The following is a 25,606-nucleotide window of genomic DNA, read 5'->3' as shown; positions in this document are numbered from 1 at the left end:
AAAGGCCCTTCCAGATAGAAGTTCTTCAGTTTACTTTCTACGGCTTTCAACCACCACTTGTTAACTAGTAAATAACTCTCTGTCCCTCTCCCCATGGTGCCTAAACGCTGAATCGTGTCCTCCTTCACCCCAGCCTGCCCCCAGTGCTCCACAGATACAACATGTTGGTGCACACCCGAAGCCAACAGCAAAAGCTGGCTCCCCACTTTGCACAATACAGTCAACCTATTATGCTAGAAACCACCGTTTTCATGGGACATCATCTGCAGAGCAGCTGCAGCTGCCCAGCCAGAAGCCATGGGGAGAAGGGGGTCCTACACAGCAGATACCCAATCTCCAGAGGCTTTCACCAAGGGCTGGTGACTATGGCTGAAGGAGAAGCTCCTTTTTCTTCCCATCTGTAGTCTTATCTCCACCCTTCCCTCCCCAGGCACCAGGGACACCTCTGCATTTCAGGGTTGCCCATCAACCTATCAAGAGCTGTGAGGGCACAAAAACTCTGAATATACACAGAGTATTTCCTCCAAACTGTAAGACCTTTAAGTGAGAAACAGTTATGGACTTCTTAGGCTTTTTCCCTAGATGTTCTGACCCTGCATACACAGCAGTGACCTCCCAACCTGCTGTTCTCCGTGGCCGTCCTGCTGGGGAAGGGAGGACAGGAAGGAGGACAATGCTCCCAGGACAGTCACCAGCACACGACGCCTCCACGGTTTCTTTCCAACAGCGTGGACAACGATCAGGCAAAAGCCAGGAGAAAATCTAACATCAATACCTCTTTTCTCTCCCCCTGCAAGACAAACCAACCCCAACAACAACACCGGGCATCTCCAGTTAGCTTTTTCCAGAGTCCCTTGAAGGAAACATGGTCCAACTGCTCTTTCTTCTTTGTATTAGCAACTGCCTTTGGCTCTCAGAATCACTGCTGCGACCTGCTCCATGTTGGAGCCAATGGATGATTCCCTTTAGCAAGAGTGGTGCCTCTCCAGGATCCCACAGAAAGCCCTTTCCCTGGAGCGGGAGGAGAGGACAGTCTGATGTTCACAGAAAAAAAAGGAAAAGCTTCTTCTCATCATTGCTCAAGGCAGGGTGGGGATAGGACGTACTATTTTGGACATGGCACACCACAGCCTGTCAAAAGTCAAAATTATTCCCGCAGTGTTACCAGCGATCAGAAAAACAACCAACCTGTAAAACCTGTTCTTCAGCTAAATCTGATCATTCACAGAAAGTTGCCACTTGTCTCAAAGCAACTTTCCTCAAAACATTTCAATTTTTTCTCAGGCTTTCCTTCCGATTGCCTCCTCATCTATGCCCAACATACCTACCACCAGCCCTGGGTTCACTTGAATTTTGCATGTGACTGATGGCAAGTCATTTAGAATCACAGAATTGGTCAGGTTGGAGGAGACCTTCAAGATCATTGAGTCCAACCATTAACCCAACACTGTCAGTTCCACCACTAAACCATGTCCCTAGACTCCGCATTTTTAAATACCTCCAGGGATGGTGCCTCAACCACAGCCCTGGGCAGCCTGGTCCATTGCTTTACAACTCTTTCAGTGAATAAATTTTTCCTAATATCCAATCTAAACCTTCCCTCACGCAACTTATTTCCTCTCGTCCTGTCGCTGGTTACCTGGGAGACGAGACCAACCCCCACCTCACTGCACCCTCCTGTCAGGGAGCTGTAGAGAGCGATAAGGTCTCCCCTCAGCCTCCTCTTCTCCAGACTGAACAGCCCCAGCTCCCCCAGCCGCTCCTCATCAGACTTGTTCTCCAGACCCCTCCCCAGCCTCACTGCCCTTCTCTGGACGCGCTCCAGCCCCTCAATGTCCTGCTTGGAGTGAGGGGTCCAAAACTGCACACAGCATTCGAGGTGCGACCTCACCAGTGCCGAGTACAGGTCACGATCACTACTCTGGTCCTGCTGCCCACACCATTCCTGACACAAGCCAGGATGCCGTTGGCCTTCTTGGCCACCTGGGCACACTGCTGGCTCATGTTCAGCTGTCAACCAACACCCCCAGGTCCTTTTCCGCCGGGCAGCTTTCCAGCCACTCCCCCCCAAGCCTGTAGCGTTGCATGGGGTTGTTGTGACTGAAGTGCAGGACCCAGCACTTGGCCTGTGGAACCTCATACAGTTGGCCTCGGCCCATTGTTCCAGCCTGTCCAGATCCCTCTGCAGAGCCTTCCTACCCTCCAGCAGATCAACACTCCTGCCCAACTTGTCATCTGAGACAAAACACGACAAAAGAAGACAATAAGCTTTTTCTTACAGTTACCCTGATCTTGGTTGAGTCTTTAGGGGTGACCAGACAGAAATAAATAGCAAAAATTAAAGAAGATCAATAATCCTGAGCCAGGGCCCTCAGACTGATGTGTACCTTGGCTCTAGTCCCTCTGACAAAGCTGAGCTTCCAGGAACAGTTCTCCAGAGCTTTGTTCCTCTCCCAGGCACCATGGACTCAGGAAACCGACTGATGGGGTACATTATCCCATGGCTTACCGAGTGTCTGCTGGTTGCGGACCCCACCTATGACCACGCAGATCTCCGCAGGCACATCTCCTGGCCCATCTTTTATGTTCTTCTTGGAATCTTTGGTGTCGTCCTGCCAGATCACCTCTTCGATATAGTCATCTGGTACCTCTGTTTTCACTTTCACCTCAGTCATCATTCCAGCCTCTTCACTGGGTGAGGACTGAGATGTCACCGAATCGGAGCCCTCCGCTTTCGGGCTCCGCGGGCTCCTCTTCAAACACTCCCTGCATGGGGGGAAAGAGGGAAAACATGAAACCTCACTGTCAAGTGTGCACTTTCTCATCACTAGGATGTAATAAAAGGTACTTTTGTTTAATACAGTTTATTTAAAATAAGTACGAGTAGGTAACGTGTGTCTGTCATATATGGTAATTAATTGAAATTTAACCAGATGAATGTAATACAACCATTTGCTAGTAATGAAAATAACCTTAATCATCACAAGGAATAGTAGCAGTCATGAACAGACTTGCCCGCTATCCTAAACAAGAGCACAGAATTTCACCTGGTTCCTAGCAGGCCAAAAGCACAACTCCTGCAGTCCTGACAGCAAGTATTATGCCAAGACTAGTCCATATGTGCAAAAGAAAAGCCATAGCCTCCTGACATTTTTAATTTGGAGCTATCTCCACACTTGTGCACCTCTCCACGGGTTAATCAACCGACACATTCTCTGTTTTCTACCTTGAAAGCAACCTAACTCTCATCCTACGGTATTCGTACGGCCTTATCTAACACATACAGTGATGATCAGAGGGGATCATACGTAGTATAATGATATTTAGGGACACTATTACATTATGGACAGATAGAAGTATCAAAGATGACAGAGAAAGCATGATGGATGGGGAAAGGCAGAGGGAAGAAAGGAGGGGTCCGGTGTATTTATAAAACAGATAAAGCAACTAGTGTATGTTTTCATCTTGGAAGGAGAAAGCTGGAAATTCATGGGAGAAATCAATGTAAATAAATAAATATTCAAAACCCCTTAAGGAAGGAAACTGGACACCCCAAAGCTGTAAAACAACATCAACAAGTGCTATGGTGGCAAAAGGCAGAGGGAGATTGAGCACGACAGACGAGGAGCGGGTAATAAGCCAGTGTAGCTGCTTCTCCGAATGCGCCATCCCACCACTCATTAGAGGCTCCCTGTTTTTAATACTAGTTATTAATAAATTCCAACATGCAATGCAAAGATAAAATAATTGCTGGTTCAGTCTGTGCAGAAATCGGAAGAGCTAAATATATAATAGCTTAGACTACCCAGAAACAGTGATTTTGAAGACTGTGACATATTTAGAGTCATGTAAACACTGGGAACAGCCGAAGGTGTTTGAAAACATTTTAAGCAGAAGTAATAGGCAAAATTCCATGAAAAACAGGCTGAACTTACAGATGAGAGTCATTAGACCATGCAATAGCGAAAGAGAAGGAAATCCCATTGCTTAGAAAGTCAGAACAAAATATGAATTAAAATGGTAGAAAACTAACAACTGCACTGGTTTCCAGTGCGGGTTCTGAAGCTGGCAGACAAATCCAGATGCTGCGACCGAAGGCGGGAGTGCCCAGCGGGTAATCCTGGGAGCACGGAGATGAGGGGCACAGATGAACGAAGAGAACAATCTTCTGCGACAATTACTGTCCAACCTCCTACACCGACACGTAGTTGCTATTTCAAAATGGGTCAGTCACATCGTATCACCAGATACTTTATTATTCATCCTTTCCTTCTCATTACGGAATGAAATGTACAATTAATAGCCCCTAAACAGCGAGAATTAGCCTTGACCTGCCTCCCCACTCATTCCCATCCTCCTCACACGTAATCCTCCCCATGCTCCCAAAATCATACAGGGCTTTTACAAGTGAGAAAGATGAATTAAGACAGAGAAAATGTGTTTGAAAACTGGGCGATCTTTATGGTAATATTATCGGACGTCCAAAAGGTCCATTAATCTCACCCGACAGCGGCGTGGCTGAGCACCCATTCTAAAGCCAAGGGAAAGGCAGCAGCCAGGAGCACGAGTACAAACCATTCCGCACTCAGCAAAGGGTGGGATTAATTGCCAATCAATCAAACTGAGAAGGTCTGAAACGCAAAACACTTATAAAAGCAGCAGAAGCAATAGGGTGGGGAGTGAAAAAAAGCAGTGGAGGAAGATCAAAATCAAACCCATACAATTACCACCGGCAGGCAGAGAGGTGAAGGCAGCCAGTGACAACCAGCTTCGCACCTAAGGTGAAGGCCAAAAGCCTCCGTTACAGATGGCACAGCACCCTGTACGTGCCAATCCTGGACAAAACAACACATAAATCAATGCAGGAGCCAAGTGACATGGAAATAAAAGCTAATACAACTAGCAGCGAGGGTAAGGATACGGCTTTCTGAGGAGATTATAAATTGGGAAAGAACGTAAGAGACCTTGTGATGGCACCCGGCTTTGCGAGGCCTCACACTCGGATATAAACCAAACCAGCAGCACACAGCATGAAGCGAGCTGCAAGGCAAAACGCTGTCCTCAGCGTCCACTGCTCCTGAGCAGAGGTATTCCCACGGGGCTCCTGAAATGCTTGATGTGGGGCAGATTTATTAATGCTCCGGAATTAAATTTAACATCACTTGCTAAAAATTATGGGTGACCCATAGAGGGGTGGAGAGCAACGACTGTGACAGGGAGCCCACCACCAGCGGATCCGTCACTCCGTGTGCTGGCTGAGCAGTTGCAGCGTAGCCCATGTGTCCATGAATGTGGTGGGTGCACCCACGAACAGCACCCACGGTGCTCAGCTGTGATGCCAGCAGGCAGGTCACGCTGCAGCTGCAAAGAGCCATGCCCTGACCTGAAAGACTAACGTAATTTCTTCAGATGCACGTGCCTAAGATCAAGCAAGGAGGTAATTTTGTCCCTGTACGAAGCTGTGGTGAAGTCAGTCCCGGTGTGCTGCAGACAAACTGAGCGCTCTCCTTTTTCAAAAGGCCATTAGGAAAGCTGGAGCAGGTTCATATAAGAGGCACTGAAATGGTTCAACACTGGGAAAAGATACTTTACGACTTCGTGAGACCAAACAACTTCAATCTGTTTCTCAAGCCAAAAGGAAGACTGAGAGATGATCTGATTGCAGCGTATTATCATCTTCATGGGGAGAAAATACTGTCTTTCCTTGATTTGGCAGGGAAGAGTAGCATACAAGCTCATTGCTGGAAGCTGGAATCAGCTGAAATGAGGCATAAAACATTAGCATGGATGGTGGTCCACTGGAACAACCATTTTCCAAAGGATGTGCTCATGGAGAACAAACCTCCCCAAGCCTTCACACCCAGTGTATCCTCTTCTGGCCGGCCCCGGGTTATTGAGCACCATACAGATGTGCACTGGCCAGGCTCGGTGGCCTGAAGCTGTAGGAATACAGAAATTATTAGACCAGACCGAAAGACTGCCAAAAACTTTGCTTTTCACGCTTGCTGACTTTCTGGATCCATCTCTGCCAAGCAAGTATCTCCCCGGCTGAGCTGTCTGCTCCTCGGTGGGACCTGAACCTGCAAACATTAATCGAAAGCAGTGCTACTCCTCCGACACTGCCCCGTATGTAGTAAGCCTGAGCAGGTACTTGGTGTACAGAAGGACACCAGCCCCAAACATTTTAGCAACTGTCTTCTCCATGATTTCACAGGACAGAAGCCCTGAAAGGAGCCTGCTGATTCTCTCTAACACAAAATAAACAAAACCATAAAAAACACAGCACCACTGGATTTTTACAACAATTTTACAACAAGCAGAGACCTTTTGACTCCTGATGCTCTCTAGGAGAGCTGCAGGCAGCAGCCAGCAGATGGGCAGTGATGCACGTGTCAGGGAGGTGAACCCCCAGCCCCTCGCAACGCTCCCCATTGAGCACCCCGGCATCGCGTGCGAGGCCAGGCACTGCCCGGTGACCCAGCAGAGAGGTCTGCACAGACCCACGCCCTGCTCCGATCCCTGGGAATGAGCCCTAAGGTGGTGAGAAGGGAATACCTTATAAGCACTAAGATTTCTTTTCAGAGTACGTATATATCTATAAAAATAAAAATACTTGTAATACATAAATGTGTGTGTGTGTCTATGCGCACACACACATAGATCTGCATGTACTATATATAAGATGGGCTGACACCTGCGTCTCTGGCGGCACCCCCTTCTCGCGCCCGGCTCCCACCCCTCCTGCCACGGCAGCCCCGGGACGCGCATTCTCTGCTGACACCCCGAGGTGCCGGCGTTTTATTGCACGAGCCAGACCCCGGTTGACGGGGCCGGCGTCCAGACTGCGCACGGCAAACTGCAGGTAACGCCCTGCCCGAAGGCACGCTTTGCTGCTGACCTGCACCGGGCTGGAACCAGCCCCACACCACCCGAGAGCAGTTTTAGCTACCTTTTTCATGGCCATTGCTGCTTTGCTTAAGAAAGAAGAGCTGGGTTCTTACATCATTCTTATCATTTTGTAACTTGCAGAGATTTTCTAGCCACTGGCTGATGTCAAGCTTTAGCCAAACTTCAACTGCAGAGTCTCTCCAGCTCAATGGCCAGAGGAACATTAGTCTTCGCAGACTACCTTAAAATAAGCATGATTAAACAGCAGCCCAGTCCCAGCCCTCCTTCCTTCTCCTCTGGCTTTGCCACGCAGGGGACAGAGGAACCAGACCGTGATTACTTCACGCGATGCATGAGGAACATCACCAGCTGCCGATAACAGCAGGTGAAGGTGATGGACCCCTCCTACCTTCCATGCGTGTGGAGAGTATCTCCTGCACTTCAGTCATAGAATCATAGGTTGGAAAAGACCTCTAAGATCATCAAGTCCAACCATCCATCCTTACAGCCTCCAAAGCACTGATGGACAGACAAGACAGGAGAACTTGTCTGAAGACTACAAAACAAGATTCCGACAGCCGATGGGATTGACTTTTACTGGCCTCCTGCTAGCAGCAACAGAGACAGCGGTCCCCAAGAGCACAGCATCGCACGGTGACTGTCCAGTGACGGTTCAATCTCCATTCTGCTTGGGCGCCATGGCCAAAGCATGAAGGTGGGTCCCCTTCCAGGCCAGGAGGAGCAGGGCTGATGGAGAGCTGCTGCTGCGGGTGGGAATACACCCAATGGCACAGCGCTGAAAGCCCTGGGAACAGGTCTGAGCTCTCAAAAGCTCACTCAGTGCCTCTGCTGGGACCTGCACAGCTTTGGAGAGAAGGTGACAGCCATAGTAAAAGAAAGCTCCCCTAGCAAGAACTAGCATCACTTTCTTTTGGTCTCACGTGAAATCCAGTTAGTGCTCCTGCGCCTAGAGCAAACTAGGATCAGCCCAGCCTTCTTGGGTCTGAACCCAGTTTGCCGAGGTGATGCTGTGCCAGTGTGGGTGCAGGAGGGAGCTGCATTGATGGAACGATGCTCACAGGACAGCAGAGTGCGAAGCCTCCTGGTTTGGCTGGGGAAACAGCACTGACATCATGGAGCAAAACAGGAAAGAAAAGGAAATTACCGACATGGGAGCACAGCGGAACCAGGTTCCACTTAGAAGACAGCATCCACCATGGTCTCCATCAAGCATGGCATCAAGCCAGGAGGGAACACACATGCTGACCCAAGCGCGGTGACCCAGTAAAGCAACATTTCTTTACCACCCCTTTGGTCCTTGGATGTTGCATCCCTCGAAAGCCCATTACACTGCTCTTGCTCGGTGCTGTGCCGAATTTTGCCTCCCTGGCTTCTGAGCAGCACTAAGAGCCTCCAACTAGAGAAGAGAAGAAAGCAGCAGCCGATCCAGCATTCCCCGAGAGCCACGGTGACAGAGAACATGCTGCCTGGTCGAGGGAAGAAATTGGGCCCCAGCACCACCATGTCCAGACCTGGTTCTGCCATCCCTCTCCTGCTGGCAGCACCGCTGGAGCTGATGCACAACTGCCAGAACGGTGTCGGAAAGAGGATGAGTAAGAATCAGTGTGAATTTTCATTTCTGCAGATCCCAAGGCTGGAAGCAAGTCTTACTGGTTTTGGGTGGAGGCACACAGAGAGAAGAGGACTACGCAGCTTCCGGGATGTCAGCTAAGTCAGATATTGGTACCCGGCCTTGGAAGCAGGAGTACTGCCCAACACGAACTGTGAGGTGGTCCTGTCTCCGAGCTCTGTGACCGCAAGGCACAGAGCTGTCACTGTGCTAACACAGAGATCAGCCCCATCTTCTGAATTCCTGTGGGGCACTGCTGGGTGACACACTGGTATCAGTGACACAGTCACAGCCTCCATTTGGTGGAGACAGCAGCGCACAAGAACTAAGGGAGAACCTACCACGAGCCAGATCCCACTCCTGGGCACCTGCAGTGCTCCTGCCCGGTGGCTCTGAACGCAGTCCCCAGCCTCAGGCACTCACTTGTCTGGCTGAAACAACGCAATTTTCCAGTGTTGAAGCATGGCCTTCCAGGGACCAGCTGCAGTTCCTTCTGCAGGTCCAACCTGCGTTTCACATCCATGGCACAATGTCCCCTTGGAAGAGGACATTCTTCAAACACAGCACTGTTTGTACAGGAGAAAACTTCTCAGAGAAGTCAGAGCAGAGATTAGCAGAGTGCACAGGGACATCTAGCTTAGAGCCTCCCTGCTTCCACCGGGTGCATCTAACTTCTCCACATCTCTGCGCCTTCCTGGGGAATACCAACCTCCTTTACTGTTTGACGTCTTGTCTCTACCGAGTTGTGGAGCTTGGCAATCCAAGAGGCTCTTCCTCACCGAAGAGGAGGCAGAAGCCTTGGGAGCACACACTGCTCACACCATCACTCCATGGTGTGCCTGGTTGCTCCTACACGTGAGGTACCGTTTCACTTTCCAGAGCAGACTCTACCGAGTTTAAACATCAAAGAGGCAAACAAACATTGCACTCGCATGTATCACTCCCCTCACTAAGTAGGCCACACAACCAATTACTGTATTACCAGCTCTGCCATCTCACAGTGCTCATTTCAACATTGCTGCCTGCTTTGATCATCAGACTTTCATCTTCTGATGACGTTACGGCCACTTTCATGTCAAATACAAGCATGTGAAGGCAGAGTAGATTTAAGGAGGCCTTGATGAAGACTCCTCCCGGGGAACTGGAGAGGTAGGGGTAAAAATGGGTTCCTGGACGCATTTAGGTACAGCTTCCCTTGGTCCCACACCCATGAGAGTCCACAAAGGTCCAAGGCTTTAGCACTGACAGATGACGCAGCACGGTAGTATGGACAAATGACCACACAAGCAGTACAATTTTGGCTATAAAGCTGAGTAGCCTGGATGATGCCTCACCAGCATCAACACAAGGAGCAACCAAAGGGCAATGCAAGGAGCTCTTCCAGATGGAAGGACAGAAAGGCAATGGCTGACACTGTAAAGCTTTACCCATGAAGCTGGTGGCCCGGCTTCCAGCCAGTCTCCCGCCGTAGAGAGAGGAGGAGAAGGGGGTGCAGACCAAAGAGCTGCAATATGGTGCCATTTCCATCTTTGGAGAGCATTTCCTGCTGGCTGTGATAAGCGGAACCAGCAATGACTGAAAGCAAATGGGGCCCGTCAGCTGCTGCAGCCAGAAGAAAGTCGCGTTTGCAGTTTGCTTTTTCTGATCTGAAGTAGCATTCTCATAAATAATGAAAGTGACTAAAAGCTACTTAAAAAACACACACTCCTCCCTTATGAAAGAATGAGAGAAAACCCCAATTATAAAAGGACGTTTCTTCCAGCTAGGAATAATTTGTCATGTAATTCTCTGAAGACAGCAACAGAAACACGCGTGCTCTGTGCTCGCTTTTGAGTGATCTGTGATTGCATATGTACTCAGACGGCTTCTAATGAGGCTATTTTTATAGCACACATCCTGCTAAGCTTTTGGGGAGGGGCAAAGTGAGATCAGTGGAGAATCAGTCTTCAACGTCAGCTCCTGTGTATCTTCTCCTCAAAAGGAGAGGAAAAGGAAACAAATGTGGAGCAGGACATACCACTCTGAATCAACACCTACAAACAAAGCTCTTCTGCCCCAGCAGCAAACGTGGAGCATCTTCAGCTTTTTCCTGGACACCACTCAAGCTGGAAGAACCAGAGACACATCACTAATGCCTTGATGACAACGATGGCGATACCCAACTGCCCCTTGGCTGAGCATGCTGTGCCCATTACACTACTGAAACACACTCTTGCATGGTCCTTGGTATGCTCTTCTGGTCTGCAGGATCAAAGAGGTTCAGAAGAGTGCAGTAATGACCACGGTGACCATGCCATGACCATGCAGTGGGCACCTGAGGGAACAGGCTTTGCAGAGCCCACCAGGACAGTACATCAGTATGATGTTACAACTTGTCTTCTTGAAGCCAACGTGCAGCTGGCTCATGCCACGCCAAATCAAAAGGCCTCAGCTGTCAGAAAGGAAAGGAAGAAAAAATGGTGGAGGCTGAAACTGGGCTCAATTTACAGATGTCTGCCATGGTTTTAAAAGAAACAGAAGGTTCCTGCCATGATGGGAGCTAAGGGAAGTCAAATGGACAGAACAGATGTAAATGAGCTCTTGTTTTACGTGGAGATGATGCAAGCAGAGATAGAAAAAGAAAGATGTAAATTTAACATCTGCTTGTCTGATAAATTATTTGTGGTGGCCTTCCTCGCCCTTCCCCATAGTTCTCATCTGCTCCCTGGGGCAGCCCAGCTGCACAGGCACCATGCCTTACACAGGGAGGAGGGAGGTGGAACAGGTCAGGAAGCAGAGGAACCACTTGGTGTCCTTCCTCAGGGACATCTCTTTCGCAGACATTACTCGTCAAAAAGATTTTCAGGTTCAGGGTTAAAATAGAGAAAAGACGGGAGCTATTTTTTCCAGTGTTACAGCTGAGTACTTTTCTTCTAGTCTGCACACCTCCTGCTTCAGCTTTCTGATGTTCCATCACAGACTGGACAGCCAGAGACCGACCTACTCATCCAACCCAACCTCCTGCGCCACAGCTCACAGAGCTGTTCCTCTCTCAAAACTACGTCCACATCTTCAGCCGGTGCCTCTTTCATGTAGGCTGTCTTGATTTGGATGAGTAAAGTGCTGGAGTAACCATCACATTTCTCGGTCCCTCCTCTGAGTAATTATTTTCCAAAAGAGTATTTCCAGCATGGATTTCTGCCTCTGGCCATTGAGCCACACTCCAGCTGGGTTTGCTGGAAGAGAGACTCTTAACCAGGAATCACCCCCTCCATAGGAGGGAACAAACTCTTCTGCTGCCTCTTGAATGAAGTAAAGCAAACACGCTCCCCTAACATATCTGCAATCTGCCTTCTCATTCTTGACTCTTTCCATGAGTGGCTGGGAACCTGTCCATATTCTGAAGGTTGGATACCGGAGCAGGACCAAGTACGCTACCACTCTTCATAACACACACGGCGGCAGCACATGCTGGTGCATGTGTCTAAAACCCAAACTTTCTCTTGGTCGCAGAGTTGCACAAGGAGTTCATGGTCATTCACGTTCTACCAGGAGACTTCAGTTCTCTTCACAGTTACCACTGTCCAAGACGCAACCGTGTATTGCCAAAGTGTGAGTTTAATCCCTGAAAGCAAACGTTGTAGGAGAAACCTGTTCACTCATTCTCTGAAGTTATTTTAGCGAACATGCACTCCTTCTGTCAGTCGTAGAGGAGTAAAGACTTGTGGAAGAACAGAAACAAAGAAAAAGCTGGTCAGAGCTTCTGGACATCTTCCATGTGCAACATGCTCATGTGAATCTCACGCTTCAAGGACCTCAAGGTCACTACTACATTGCAAGTGTTACTTCAAATCTCTCTGCCTGTTTGGTCCATGATGCTACAGGCTCTGTCCTTGGTCAATGGGTTGGTTTTCTTCACAAGGCTGGTGGATCCACCCTCTCCCACACACGACTTTCCTGAACACAGTGATCACTTATAAACTTACCAAAATAAGCTGAAGCTAACCAGGATGAATGTGCAACTCTTGAAAGCTGTGAGGCCCACACTCCAAATTGAGCGATGAGATTTGAGGAGATCACGCAAACTGGGCATGCAAAGCAAATTTTGGGGCAAGAGAAGCAGCCCCAAACCCTGCCCTTATCTCGGATGCATTCAAGTTTTCTGCTTTTCCACTCAAAAATAAACTGAAATCAGAGCATGAGACCACATCCTTCTGCAGGTAGAAGTATAACAGCAGTGACCATTTAGGCTTTCCTGGAATAAACTTGCTCAACAAATACCAACATTATTATGGAGTTCATAAATTTAGAGAGAGCTAAGAGCTTTTTAGACGAGAGATGCCTCAAGTAGGATGACTACCCGCCTCTGAGGGCAGCCGGCTCTTAAAAACAGAGGCAACAGCTTTCAGAAAACCCCAAACTAACTGGCGCAACACTTGGCGGGATGGTGTGGTGCGGTGTCAGTGCTAAAATCTGCCAAAAACAAACAAACAAAGCAGCACGCTTAATTTTTCCAGCATCTGGGTCTAGCAGCACACACCACCCTTCCTGACAGCCAACGCCGCTTCAGGGAGCGCAGGAGGCATTTAATGGTGCGTGCGTTCCTCCAGAGATGCTCAGCAGTTCCAAACCCTTCAGAAAAGGTAAACGGCAGGACCAGATCCGGCTCAAGAAATTAAACACGAAAATACAAACCAGAACAATAGTCAAGAGCCACAAAGAATTCCTAAGGTATGAGCAAAACAAATTCCCTTCAGTCCTTATTAGGAATATCTTGAGGATGGTTTGAAGAGGAAAGTCTAACCAAATAAAAAAAAAAATTGGCTTATCCAACAAAAAACAAATGCACGCTGCTTGCCAAAAGCGAAAGAATTCAGTCAGATAAAAAATGCAACATACAAATGATGCAGGTTAAAAACTAAATTTAAGATGATAATAGAATAGCTGCCAGCGTCTTTAAATTTTCAAGCATGGAAATGTCAACAAAGAAATTCAGGGAAAAACAAAGAGAATAGATGAAGGGTTTATTTATATCGGTGAAAAAGCTCTACATTGCTGGCCTAAGAAATGACTGAGGGGGTGCCAGCTGCCAGCAAACGCCCCCAGGCCCCCCAACACGGCCACGAGGAGCCTACGCCGGGCTGCAGCACCGACCCGGCAGCGGCACAGCACGGCATGGCCCGGCCACACGAGGAGTGGGAGAAAAGGAGCGACGGGGAAAGATGGACAGAAAAGGAGACAGGACCTTGGGGCTGGGAAAACTCCCCGGCTGGGGAGCGATACAAATGAGGTGGTAGATGTCCTGTGCCGGAGACACGCAGGCATCGAACGTCAACAGGCTACGAGGCTCTACGCCATTATCAGCACGGCCCCGAGCCGGCCGGGAGAGGGGGTGACCCAAGGAAAACAGTCTCCTGGGAACTCAGCTTTGCAGAGGACGTCACAGCTACCGAGACTCCGTCCTTCAGGGCGCCAGAAAGGGACATTTCTCCACCTCGCACCACCCGAAGCCCTCCGAAGCTCTGGCGCTTGGCAAATTGGTGTGGTTTACACAGAAAATATGCCAGTCGCACAGGAGCCGGGATGTGCCCGAGCGCTGTCGTCCCTTCCTACGTGGACGTCTGACCTTCTCTCGGGTTTCTGGTAAACCTGCCAGGGTTTCCTGCAGCTTCTGAGCTGGTCGCAGTACAGAACTGAATTATCCGCTTCTCTCACAGGGGCCAGAGGGGACTTTCAGGGGGGTTTTGCGCTGGCTGGCTGGTTTGTTTCTTTTTCAAGATGGCTGGTGAGAGTCCTTCAGAAAGCACCACAGCTTATTAAATACCTTGCCTAATTGTTAGTAGTTTTCTCTCTTTCTGACGCAGGATGAGTCTGGAGCTCTTCAAACCATGGGACTGAAAATCCCACAGGTGACCTTTTAAACAAGGGGAAACAATTTAAAATCATTTTTCTTCTCGGAAACCCTCAGCCCTTGCCCTGTCCCCACACAGATCCCTCTGCGGGGTGTGGAGCTCTCTCATGAGGTTTGGAGGACCACAACTTCCAGCTTGGGCATGCACGGAGGTTCTGGGCTCCCCAGTTCAAGAAAGATGAGGAGCTACTGGAGAGAGTCCAGCGCAGGGCTACGAGGATGAGGAGGGGACTGGAGCATCTCTCCTACGAGGAGAGGCTGAGGGAGCTGGGCTTGTTCAGGCTGGAGAAGAGAAGGCTGAGAGGGGACCTTAGAAATGCCTCTAAATATCTGCAGGGTGGGGGTCAGGAGGACGGGGCCAGACTCTTTCCAGTGGTGCCCAGCAACAGGACAAGGGGCAACGGGCACAAACTGAAGCAGAGGAGGCTCCAGCTGAACATGAGGAAGAACTTCTTCCCTCTGAGGGTGACGGAGCCCTGGCCCAGGCTGCCCAGGGAGGCTGTGGAGTCTCCTTCTCTGGAGATATTCCAGCCCCGCCTGGCCGCGGTGCTGTGCAGCCTGCTCTGGGTGACCCTGCTTGGGCAGGGGGTTGGGCTGGGTGACCCACAGAGGGCCCTGCCAACCCCGACCAGTCTGTGATTCTGTGAACGCTGGGGAGCTGGTGAGGACTGATCAGCTGGGAGGGGAGCCTGCAGAAGGGCTGTGCCATCCCAGGGCAGAGCCTCCCCTGGGTTACGGGAGCTGCTAGGGAAGACGCGTCCGTGGAGGACAGAGTAAGCAACAAGGGAAAAGATGGAAAAGAGGAAAAGATGCCACCAGCAAGGCTGGAGAAGGGAGAACTGAGAAGGAGGAAAGCAGGTGCAACTGCTTCTCAGTACCTGCTCCTCCAGCTGGAAAGTCACATCTTCTAAGACAGAGACCGAAATGACCAGCCTACCTAAGCACCACGGCTTGCTCTGGTGCATCGGGGAAAACTGCACCATGTCAGAGCTGGGAGCTCTCCGTGTCCCAGCCTGAAGGAGCCACTGGGAACGCCCCGGCCTGCCCAGCTCTGCCTCGCTCCAGGCCAGCACCGCAGAGCCCTTCTGCGGGACCTCCATCTCCAAGGGACCTCCTACCCTTTCCAGGACCTTGACCACAGTGCAGTCAACACCGCCATAAAAACGAGACCCGCGCGTGCCCTCAGAGGCAGCTCGTCACCCCAGAAGGCCTGGGATGTCACCCCTGTTTCGGGAGCAGAGCCTGCTTTTCTGCACAGCTACATCTGTGCCGCGAGCGGGCTGCCGGCTGGTGACAGCCCTGGTGCAGACGCGGGCTGAGCTTCCAGCTGGCTCCGTTCCCTCCGCAAACAGATGCAGTTCCTGTATCAGGGTCTGATTTATTCAGCAGGAGTCTCGCACATTAAGCATAGTTAAGTCTGAAAACAAATCTAATGACTTTAAAATAAATAGCCAACGGAGGACTTGAAACTAAACTTCTTCCTTCCTCTGACACCCACCATATAAACAATAATAATTATATAAAACCGTGTCTAACACATGACTACACAAGGCTCTGGTGACCAAGAAAAGCACACGCTGCTTGTCAGACATAATTGCACATTTGGTTTTTCAATTATTTCTTGTCAAGATCCAGAGCCCACCATCTGAATGCTGACATTAATTATTGGTAAGTAGTTCGTTTTACAACAGCGTTATGGAGACTCCCAACGATTACCCCGAGGTCTGCAGCTCCCTGCACCGTTCCCACGCTGCCCTCCAGCCCCTCCAGCCCCTCCAGGACCACCACGCAGGCTCACACCAGCAAGCGATACACGATCTGGTCCAACATGTGCATGGAGCTTCAGAAGAAGCTTCCAGAACCTCCAGCAGACGGCAGCAGGGTGATGGATCCGCAGGCAGCAGGCCTCATCCACGCCACCCCACGTCACCTACCGACGGCATCTTCCACTGAGTCCCCTCTGAGCCCCGCTCACGCACCCGACTCTTGGCAACACGCTCCAACAGCCAACTGCCCATCATGCCAGAAAAAATCCTGCCTTTCACTGGCTTTTAATTTGCTGCCTTCTAATTTTGTTGACTGTCTCTTTTTTTCTTGCCGAAGGAAGAAAGGAGTCTCTGATCTACCTTTTCTGGAGCGTTCAGAAACACGCACAGCTTTGTCATGTTGTCTCTCCGTCGTCATCTTCTCCAAGGCAAACAGCCGTCTCTCTTCTACCTCCCTTAAAGGCAAGGGTTTTTCTATGTTCCTAATAAAACTCTTTCTGAAATTTCCCATTAATAAGCGTTCAGTGAGGTAGAGGAACCACACACAGGTTAATCAGGTAGGAGCACAGCTAGCGCCTTCTCCCACCACTAATTCTCAGCTGCAACCAGCGTCACACGCTGAACCGTGTTATTTCAAAGGCAGCAGACAGGCCTGGCCAGAGCTGTGGGGGTGATCAGATCATAAAAATCCTGTGCCTTCAGAGCTTTAAACATTTACTTGAAACAGAATAAAATCAGTTCAATACAACAAACAAATAAAAATAGGACTGACCCAATACTATGGTCACCGCATGAGGATGAAGCATGCTATAGTAAAAAAAAAAGGTGCAGAAAGATAAAGTTGTCCTGGCAACCCTATTTTGCTTGTATTTTTTACTGATATAAATGAATCGCTAAAAGCTTCCTCGATAGTTTGCAATTAGCAAGAGTTTTGAGCAGCAACAACTTTGAAAAGCATCTACCTTGTACCTCCAGCCAACGTGCAGCCTCACAGGGTTCCTCGGGGCCACATTTCAACCTGCAATCGCTGACCCAGCTTTCTTGAAATCCTAAATCTTTATTCCATTTCACTTTTTTTTATCAGATGTGGTCATTTTCCTTTTTTTGACCATCTTTTGTTTAGCTGGGTAGAGGCTGAAGAGGATTTTTGTTTTTTCCACTTATCTAAAAGAAAAAAGCAATGGCCAACCTCACCCTTCTTCTCTCTGGACGCACAAAACAACAGCGACAACGGAAGGAGGCTCTGCCACCCCGACCGGTGGCTCTGCCCGCTGCCAGCAGCCCATCTCTCACGGCCTGGTACTCACCGCGGGCAGCCCATCGCTCACACCCCGATACCCGCCGCGGGCAGACCATCCCTCACGTCCCGGTACCCACTGCGGCGGGCAGACCATCGCTCACGCATGGGTACCCTCCATGGGCAGCCCATCGCTCACGCCCGGGAGGATGCTCAGGCACCCGGCCCCGAGGGCAGTTCCCACATGCCCAGGAAGGGAGGGCGCCCACGGGGGACACCCCAAAGGGTGAGCTCCCACATGGAGAAGACGCTCACCCACCTCCTCTGCAAAACCCTCCGTCAAGAGCTACAAAACTGGGTTAAAAGGCAGAATAAACAACGTAGGGGATGGAAGCGATGCCTGGCTCCTTTCCCCTTGCTCCTCAACATACACCCAGTTTTCCTTCCAGGGCTTCGCTCAGGCTAATTCCCAGCATCCCAAGAGCGAGCACTGCCGGACCACGCTGACGAGCCGCCCCAACACCGGGAAAAGAGCAGCTTTCGTCTGCGCAAGAGCCCCGACGCTGGCGCTGCTCCCCACTGCCCAGCCCAACCCCACGGGCATCCCCAGAGGTGTCCAACGCCGGGCAGAGCCACCGGATATCCCACTCCGAAACGCTGAGCGGCGGAGCCGGGGCGCCGGGCAGGGACCGCGGCTGTCACGGCCAGGAGCACTCGGTGCACGCTGAGCAGCGGAAGGTGGAGGACCCTGCACCGCAGCGTTTCGGAGATGAGAAGCTCGGCATGGGGTTTTAACACAGAAGGATGCTTTTCACCTGAGAGATAAAACTTGAGCAGCGCTTCCAAGTCTCCAGAGGGAACAGAAGGTGCTGTGGCACACGGTTAGCGGGGAGACGGCATCGCTGGCAGTGCAAAGGGGCGGACACAATTCACAGCTCGGGTGGCGAAGGAGACAGGCAGCGCTGGACGGCAGCGCTGGTACTCGCTGCTTCACCGCCAAGGGCTGTGGGTGCCCAGGGCAGGGCCTCGGGTCTCACCCGGGTCCGCTCCACGCAGCACCGCGGGCCTGCCCCATGGCACCGAGCCCAGGAGTGCGACTGGCAGAGCTGGTCTGGGTGCGCCTGTGGTGGTCTCACTCCACGCAGATGACGCCGATGTGCAGACGGTGGCTTCTCCCACCCCATCACAGCTCCACTGCTTGCGCCGTTGTCCTCACCGAGGATGGGGCCGATGGAGGGGATGCCAGGACAGGGTGCAGCCCCCGGCACTGGGCTGACTTTTCTCCCACAGCAACCAAACTGGCTCTTGTTTTCTGTTGCCCATCGTGCTCTGTCCATGCTGCTGTAACCCATCAAGGTGTCTCCGGTGCTCGGCAGTCCTTTCAACAACCTGTGCATTGTTCCACCACGTGATGGCACCTCCACGACTTTCCTACCATCTTCTCCAACCCCCGTGGATATTCCCATGCTCCACTGCAGCCCGCTGCCCTTCTTGGGCCATGCGCTCCCCTCCCTGGTGCATCTTCAGCATTGCCCGCATTTCCAGCCTGGCATCTCCCATCTCCTACATCTCCACCTATTTTTACCACCAAACCTTTCAGACCTGGGAGGTGAGTCTGCCAGTTTGCTCATGGGTGGCTGACAACCAGGACCCATCTTTCAGCACGCACGGGACCTGGTAAATCCGACTGTCACCAAAGCCATGCTTTGCTCCCGGCTCCCACCACCCCCCCAGGGCTGCCCAGCACACCAGTGCTGCTCTGCAGAGGAAACCCAGCTAGGAGTTTGTGCCTGGCCAAGGAAGGAAAGCTGCCCCTTCTTCCATGCTTTCACAGCTCTGGACTGACTCCACCAGACGGAGATGGAGAGGGACCACAAAGCACCATCTCCAGTGCTGCCCAGCGAGGTAAGATGTCCTACAGCATCAGCAGCAGATGGAGAGGCCACAGCACCAGGCAGACCCAGCCTCACCACCTCCCTCTCCTTTGCGTCGGGCTCTTCTCCCGCCGCTCGTGCCAGGGCTGCGTGCCTCCCTCCCGCACCGCGCAGGGCTGCTGGGACATGCCGGCGGGGGGTGCCCCGCGCCCCGGCACCCCGCCCGCCGCCACGCACACCGGGAGCAGCGTCCCCTGCGTGGGACTGGACGGGTCCCACCCCCAGCAGAGCAGGAGCAGCGCAGACACCTGTTAGCTGGGTCAGAGCGGGGGGGGTGGTGGGACACCCCCTCCTCTCCCCTTGTATGGGAGCAGGGTGGTCCGCACCCAACCACCGCAGCATGGCCCAAGGGCTCCATCCGAGAACCTCACCATGCAATGGTCTTCGCGCCTCAGTGTGGGCAGGGGGCTGGGGGGGCTCAGCCGTACCACCCCGCACAGCCCCCCAGGCCAAAACGATCCTTCTTCCATCTATCTTTTTAGCAAACTCCCAACAGGGGGGGTGTAAGGACGCCGCGTTCCAACAGCTCCCAGCTCATCCCTCTCGCGGGGCCGCCCGTCGCCATCCGCCTCCGACACGGAGAGCTGCCCCCGAGCGGAGCCGCATCTGCCCAGCGCACCCCAGCCCGGCAGAGCAGACCGTCCCCGTCCACCTACCTGCTGGAAGAGCTCCTCCGCCCGCTGCTGCTGCTCTCCTCGGCCTAAGGGGGCAAAAGACACCAAAAAAAAAAAGGCTGTTTAGGTTAAAAAAGGCAAGACCGCCCTGCAAACTCTTCCTGCTAGAGCGCTGTACCCAAAACACCTGGGTTTTTTTCTATTTTTTCCGCTCCGAGCTACACACACGGCCCGTGCCTGGTGTCGGTGGGACGCGTGGTGCTCTGACACCCATCGCAGGCGCGGCCCCAGCACGGGGGCGACTTGCTGAGCCCATTCCCTCCAGCCGCTCTCGTGCAATTATTTTATCGCACTTTACCAAAATAACGAAACCTCCTATGCAAAATTACGCCATTGGTGGGGGGAAATTAGGTGGAAATAGCCAAATTCGACGCTGCGCCCAAGCTGGGGTGGCCCCGCTCCTGGCCCATGGGGGCACGTCCAGCGCCCTCCCTTCATTAGCGATGAATTGTCTAATTGAGCCCCTCGGGGCGGGAAGTAACCAGGGGCTCCTCCTTTCCGCCTCCTTCCCCCGGCTCTCTGACGAGAGGCTTCCCTGGAAAGACAATATTATTCCAAACCCAGAAATTTTATTTCTGAATTTGTGCAAATACAAGTGAAAAGATATTAGCGGCATTTCCCATTTTGCGCAAATGGCAGAACCCGGCAATTCATGTGCAGCAGGATGGGGGCTAGCCAACGATTTCGATAAAATAAACCCTTTTTTAATTTAAATGCTAATGCACTGAATTAAAATTTAATAACTGAGGAAATTGAAAAGCCGAGCAGGAATATTGGAAATAAATCCAAGCAGAAACAGCTGAAATTAAAAATTCTAGAGAGTGGGAGGATAGCAGCTAAGCTGTCTTATATGATTACTTTTTTTTTTTTTTCTTTTCAGAACGAAGGGGGGAAGGAAAAAAAAAATCCTATCTTTGGCTGGCTGTAGGGCAGTAAATCGAGAGTGCTGTGATTTATTGCTCAATTTTCCTGAGGGAAAAAGGCTTTCTTTCATGCTGAAATATTTCATAAATTTCAAGCCAGCATAAATTCTTAATTTAAAAGTTATGGAGGTCACATTTAGTGCATTGGTGCAATTCTGAAATCTTAAAGGAATAGCAACCAAAAATTGCAATTTGATTTTCTTTTTTTTAATTCTTCCTCTGAAATTTTGTTCAATGGGATTCTAGGAGTTACACAGGCAGAAACACATCCCAGCTTCTCAAGGTTTAAGAGATCCACTGGAAATGAAGAGATAAAAATCTAATTAAATTACAAAAAAGTATTTTTTTATTATCATTATTATTATTATTGTTAGCCACTTGAGGAATTTCTGTTAAAAAATTTCCTCCCTCCACTGCCTGGGAAAAGCCAGCAGGGAGGAGCTGACAGTGTAATTGCTCCTGTTAGATCCCCAATCTTTTGTGAGCACTGATATGTTCATTTGTTATACAGCTGTTCAGCTACAGAGAGGATGTCAGAGCACCCATAATTCAAAGCAATCAATCAAAAATTAATGATTTGTCATGCTTACACAATGGAAAAAGAAAAAAAAAAAAAAGCTTTATGGGTTCCTGCAACTGGTAGATTGCTCGAGCCTTCGGGGCGTTTTCTGGAAGATTAGATCTGTGCATATGAAAAAAAGAAGGAAAAATGGAGATTTAATGCACAGCCAGGGCAGCAATCTTGTGGGGTGCCGGGACACGGTGTCACCCGCAGTCCCCTACGGCCGGGGCACGCTGCAGGGACGCTGCGCCGGCTCCCGCCACTCGAATTCCACCCGGAAAACGCCCGCGGAATATAGAGGTCGCCTGGACGAGTGCTCGTGGAAGCCACAAAATACAGACCTGCAAGCTAAAGGCACGGCCTCGACTCCGCCGGTGCGCCGGGGTGGTCGCCTCGCCCGCAGGACCTCTCCAGCCACAACCCCCAGTGCCACCCAATACTGCCAAAAATCACAGTATTCCCGTCTGAGCAGCGGTAGCCAACCTCCGCTTTGGAAAACCGATTGCAAAGTTACGCATCCACCACGGAAGCAGGAATTTTTTTAGCCATAAATTCACTTGGGGCGGGCGTCGGGCAGGGATCGTGCTCCTGAAACGGAGCGTGTCGAGGGCGCGACGCCATGTTTTATTCCTGGATAAGCACACGTGGTGGCTGATGCCCGAGGTGTGATTTGCTGCCCAGCCTGACGCAGGCAGGACTCTGCGCAGGGGATCACGCCTGCGATTCACCTGATGTTCCTTTTCATACTCGTATTTGGAGTTGGGTGAAAGAATTGCTGGAAATAAATGACGTGGGGACTGCAGCCTCTGTGCCCAATACACAGTTTCGCTATTTACTTCTTTTTTTGCTTACCTTCCTCATTCTGTGTGTGTCTGCCCTGCCCAATTTTCCCCTCCTATCCCCCCTTTTTTCAAAAAACAAAAAAAGAAAATCTAATGCCAATTTTCTGGCTTTTTGAACTCTTTCCATGAGGAATCCACGGCCTCCCCTCTCTCCGGTCACGGCACACACCAGTGCAAAGGACAAGATGTCCACGAGGAGCACAGAAAGGGAGGTGTGATGGCACAACCCCACCAGCACTGGGGGGGTTCTTTATTTTAAAAAAGAACTGCGAGAAATAAAAGCGCTCATTCTCGACAGTTTCATAGCAGCCAAGATGCTCCTGGAGAGAGGAGGCATCTCCTGGGCATCTCCCACGGGGGAAACACTCCAAACCCAGCGATGGACATGGGCAGAGCTGGTGTGGTTGTCTCTGGGCTGCTGCAAGCCCACGGCTGACTCGGATCCATTCGACCCAAACATCAAGCCAAGTCTGAATGAAATCAGATCCACCCGTCTTCAGGGTGTCTGGATGCTTAAACAAGCCCATCCTCACCAAAGGTGCTACCAGGAGACACCTTCACACACCGCTCCGGTTTCCAAACACCCAGCCAACTGCCAAATTCTCCGTGCCAGCAATCTGTCTTGGTTACAGACTCCTTCGGAAGAGCTCTGTTAGCTCAGCACTTGTGCAGCGCCAAGCACAGCAAATCCCAGCCCGTCCGCAGGCTGCAAGATGAGTTCATCACCGATCGCCGGCACTCGCACCACCCGAGACCACGGAGCCTCCAGCCGAAGCGCAGGAGGTCATCTCCTCTGACAGCACGTGGTACGTGATGGTGGAAAAGCACAGTAAAGAAGTGCCACAGTGTTCTCCTCAAACTTTGCAAAATGAACACAATAATAAGCTTAAAAACCCCAAAATATTGCAGGAACGTGTGTATGAGTTGACCTGCGTGAGCCATATGCTGTCCCTCAGCTCTCCGTGGGAAGAGCCAGGGCCATCACGGTGTGATGCCCAGGGCCCTGTCAGATGGCTCCAACCCTCAGCAATCACCAAGCAAATCTCAAGAACAACCTCAACGCCCAAGACTGGCACCCATGGGCGTCTACCCGGCGCAGGGCTCGGTGGCAGCACCCGCTGCGCTGCTCGAAGAACCGGCAACGGCGCCCGGCTGGGCCCCCCCGGACAGCCCCCACCTCGACGTCCAGCAAGAACATCTCCACGTCATGGTGGCACCAGCCCGTGGCTGACCAGAGAGGCAACCTTCTCCTCCTCCTCCTCCTCCTCCCAGGGCTCACCTTCAGCATGGGGGAAGACCGGCAGATGCGTACACACATATTTCTTTAAATTTGGCTAAATAAGCTTTTTTACTTTTAGTCTGCAGTAAGCCCATTTGGAACCAAACGCGCAGGGATGACACCTTTTGCAGGTAATTAGTCACACAATCGCTCACGTGAAATCATTTACAATTCAAAATATGATTCCCTGAAGCTGCTTTTGTACGTATTGGGTACATTTAAGGTAGTTTTGTTTAACTAATGCTAATAAATATCTATTAAATTAAAATGCATGAAAGCAGAATGTGGTTTCTGGCCATATGCTCCTCGACTGAAGTCGTCAGCGCGAAGTAAATCAAGTGATAAAGAAGAAATGTATCAGTCAACATCTCCTAACAGGATGAAGTGTCAGAAATTAGGAGTCCAAGCAGATGTATCACTGACCTGAGAAAGGCATGTTTACACAAAGGCTACACTATATTGGGAAAAAACCCCAATGTTTTAACAGTCACTGCAAAACAACAACATAACTAAGAACCATAAACATGTTACACGAGATTTTGGAAGATTTAAGCAGGGGCTTTCTGCCTGGTCACTTACATGATGATTAAAAACAATTCTTCACTTTGCTTTGCACCCCCGTCCAGGGCACCAGGCGCAGCTCCGCTCCCAGGGGTGAGGTGCCCAGCGTGGGACCAGGGTGCCAGGACCCCCCAGGCGCTGCCAAAGCCCTCCCCAGGGGGAAGCAGGTCGTAAATCCATTTATTTCTCCGTACGCCATGGCTTCCCTCCCAACTTCATCCCGGCTCTGCAGGGTGGAGATGCCCCTGACTCTGCCCAGGGTCTGCAGGAGGAGCAGGAGCCGCTCGCCCCAGCTCCTTTCCCAGAGCAGGGAAAGATCGGGTTTACTCGCCAGGCGCCTTCTAACAGGGCTGAATTATTTGTTTTACCTGAGGAAAAAAAGAAAAAAAACCCAACCCCCCAAACCGCTTTCCCTGAACGCCTTCCCAAGGACAGCTGAATGATCCTCAGCGAGGCACCAAGCACACGCACAGCTCAGAAATGAGCCAGCAGCACCCAGCGCGGAAAATTTCACCCCAAATAATTAAAATTTGGCAACGGGAGAAGCAACTGGAAACAGGTCTCGCAAAGGAATGCGCCATAAAAATAACTGCGGGCCTGCCTACCTGCGCTGTCTGTTATTATTAACTTCAGAGCAACAGAAAATGCAGGAAGGGCTTTTTTTTTTTTTTGCCTTTTTTATTTTTTTCCAAACAAAGGGCAAGACATTGGCAGTTTCCTATTTAATTTTCATTTAAAACTATAAAAAGCAGCCCCGCATCTAACTGAAACATGTGCAGAGCACAAGGACCCATAAATACGCCCGTGCCCTTTCTTTTTTTTTGGATTTCCCTTCCTCCTGCCAACACAGCGGATGCTACGGGAACCCAAAGCTTTAGCTTTTGCATGGCACCACAGCCCCCTTCACCACCCCCTCATCATCCTCCTCACCCTCCCCAAGCTCAGCGACGTCCCTCAAAGTTTCTAAGAAGCGATGCGCACCGCTGAGCCAATGGGTGAGCCATGCCCGGGCACGTCCCAGAGCCAGGGCATCCCCTGCACCACGGGAAATCATGATCCCCGCTGCTTTAGGATCTCCGCTGGTTCACCCCATCCTCCGCCTCTGCCGTTGCCCAAGGGCGGCCTCTGCCAGGGATGCTTCTTCCACCAGGGAACAAGTAAGTTCCTTGGGCTGGAGGAATGCGCTGCCTATTTCCTCAGCTGCAGCTTCCCCTCAAGAAACAACCCAAATAATAGTAATAAAAAAAAGTATCTGCAAGGAGGAAATCTGAGCTCTACCCGAGGCATCTTCTCTGGTCCCATGGCAGAGCCAAAGTCAAGGAGGAAAGGTCCCGCCGGCCCCCCATGCTCATCGTGGGGTCTGCGAACACCCCTCGTCCTGACCATGGGGCAAAACCACCCAGACGCGGGTCAGGAATGC

At 51.0% G+C, this 25,606-nt stretch overlaps 1 protein-coding gene across 3 annotated transcripts in view; it reads right to left on the bottom strand.

Annotated features, from left to right (window-relative positions):
- The window catches only part of ZNF618 (zinc finger protein 618), a 166,475-nt gene that overhangs the window by 73,809 nt on the left and 67,060 nt on the right, over positions 1-25,606 (bottom strand). For all 3 annotated transcript variants that reach the window (XM_075439136.1, XM_075439138.1, XM_075439139.1), the window contains exons 2-3: positions 20,002-20,045; positions 2,510-2,766 (exon numbers count right to left, since the gene is read on the bottom strand). In XM_075439136.1, the coding sequence (XP_075295251.1) occupies positions 2,510-2,766; positions 20,002-20,045 (301 nt within the window). The remainder of the gene's footprint in view (positions 1-2,509; positions 2,767-20,001; positions 20,046-25,606) is intronic.

This window comes from Opisthocomus hoazin, chromosome 19 (genome assembly GCF_030867145.1).
Source record: "Opisthocomus hoazin isolate bOpiHoa1 chromosome 19, bOpiHoa1.hap1, whole genome shotgun sequence".
Taxonomy (NCBI): Eukaryota; Metazoa; Chordata; class Aves; order Opisthocomiformes; family Opisthocomidae; genus Opisthocomus; species Opisthocomus hoazin.
The sequence above is the reverse complement of the archived record's forward strand: the minus strand, read 5'-3'. Positions and strand labels throughout refer to the sequence as shown.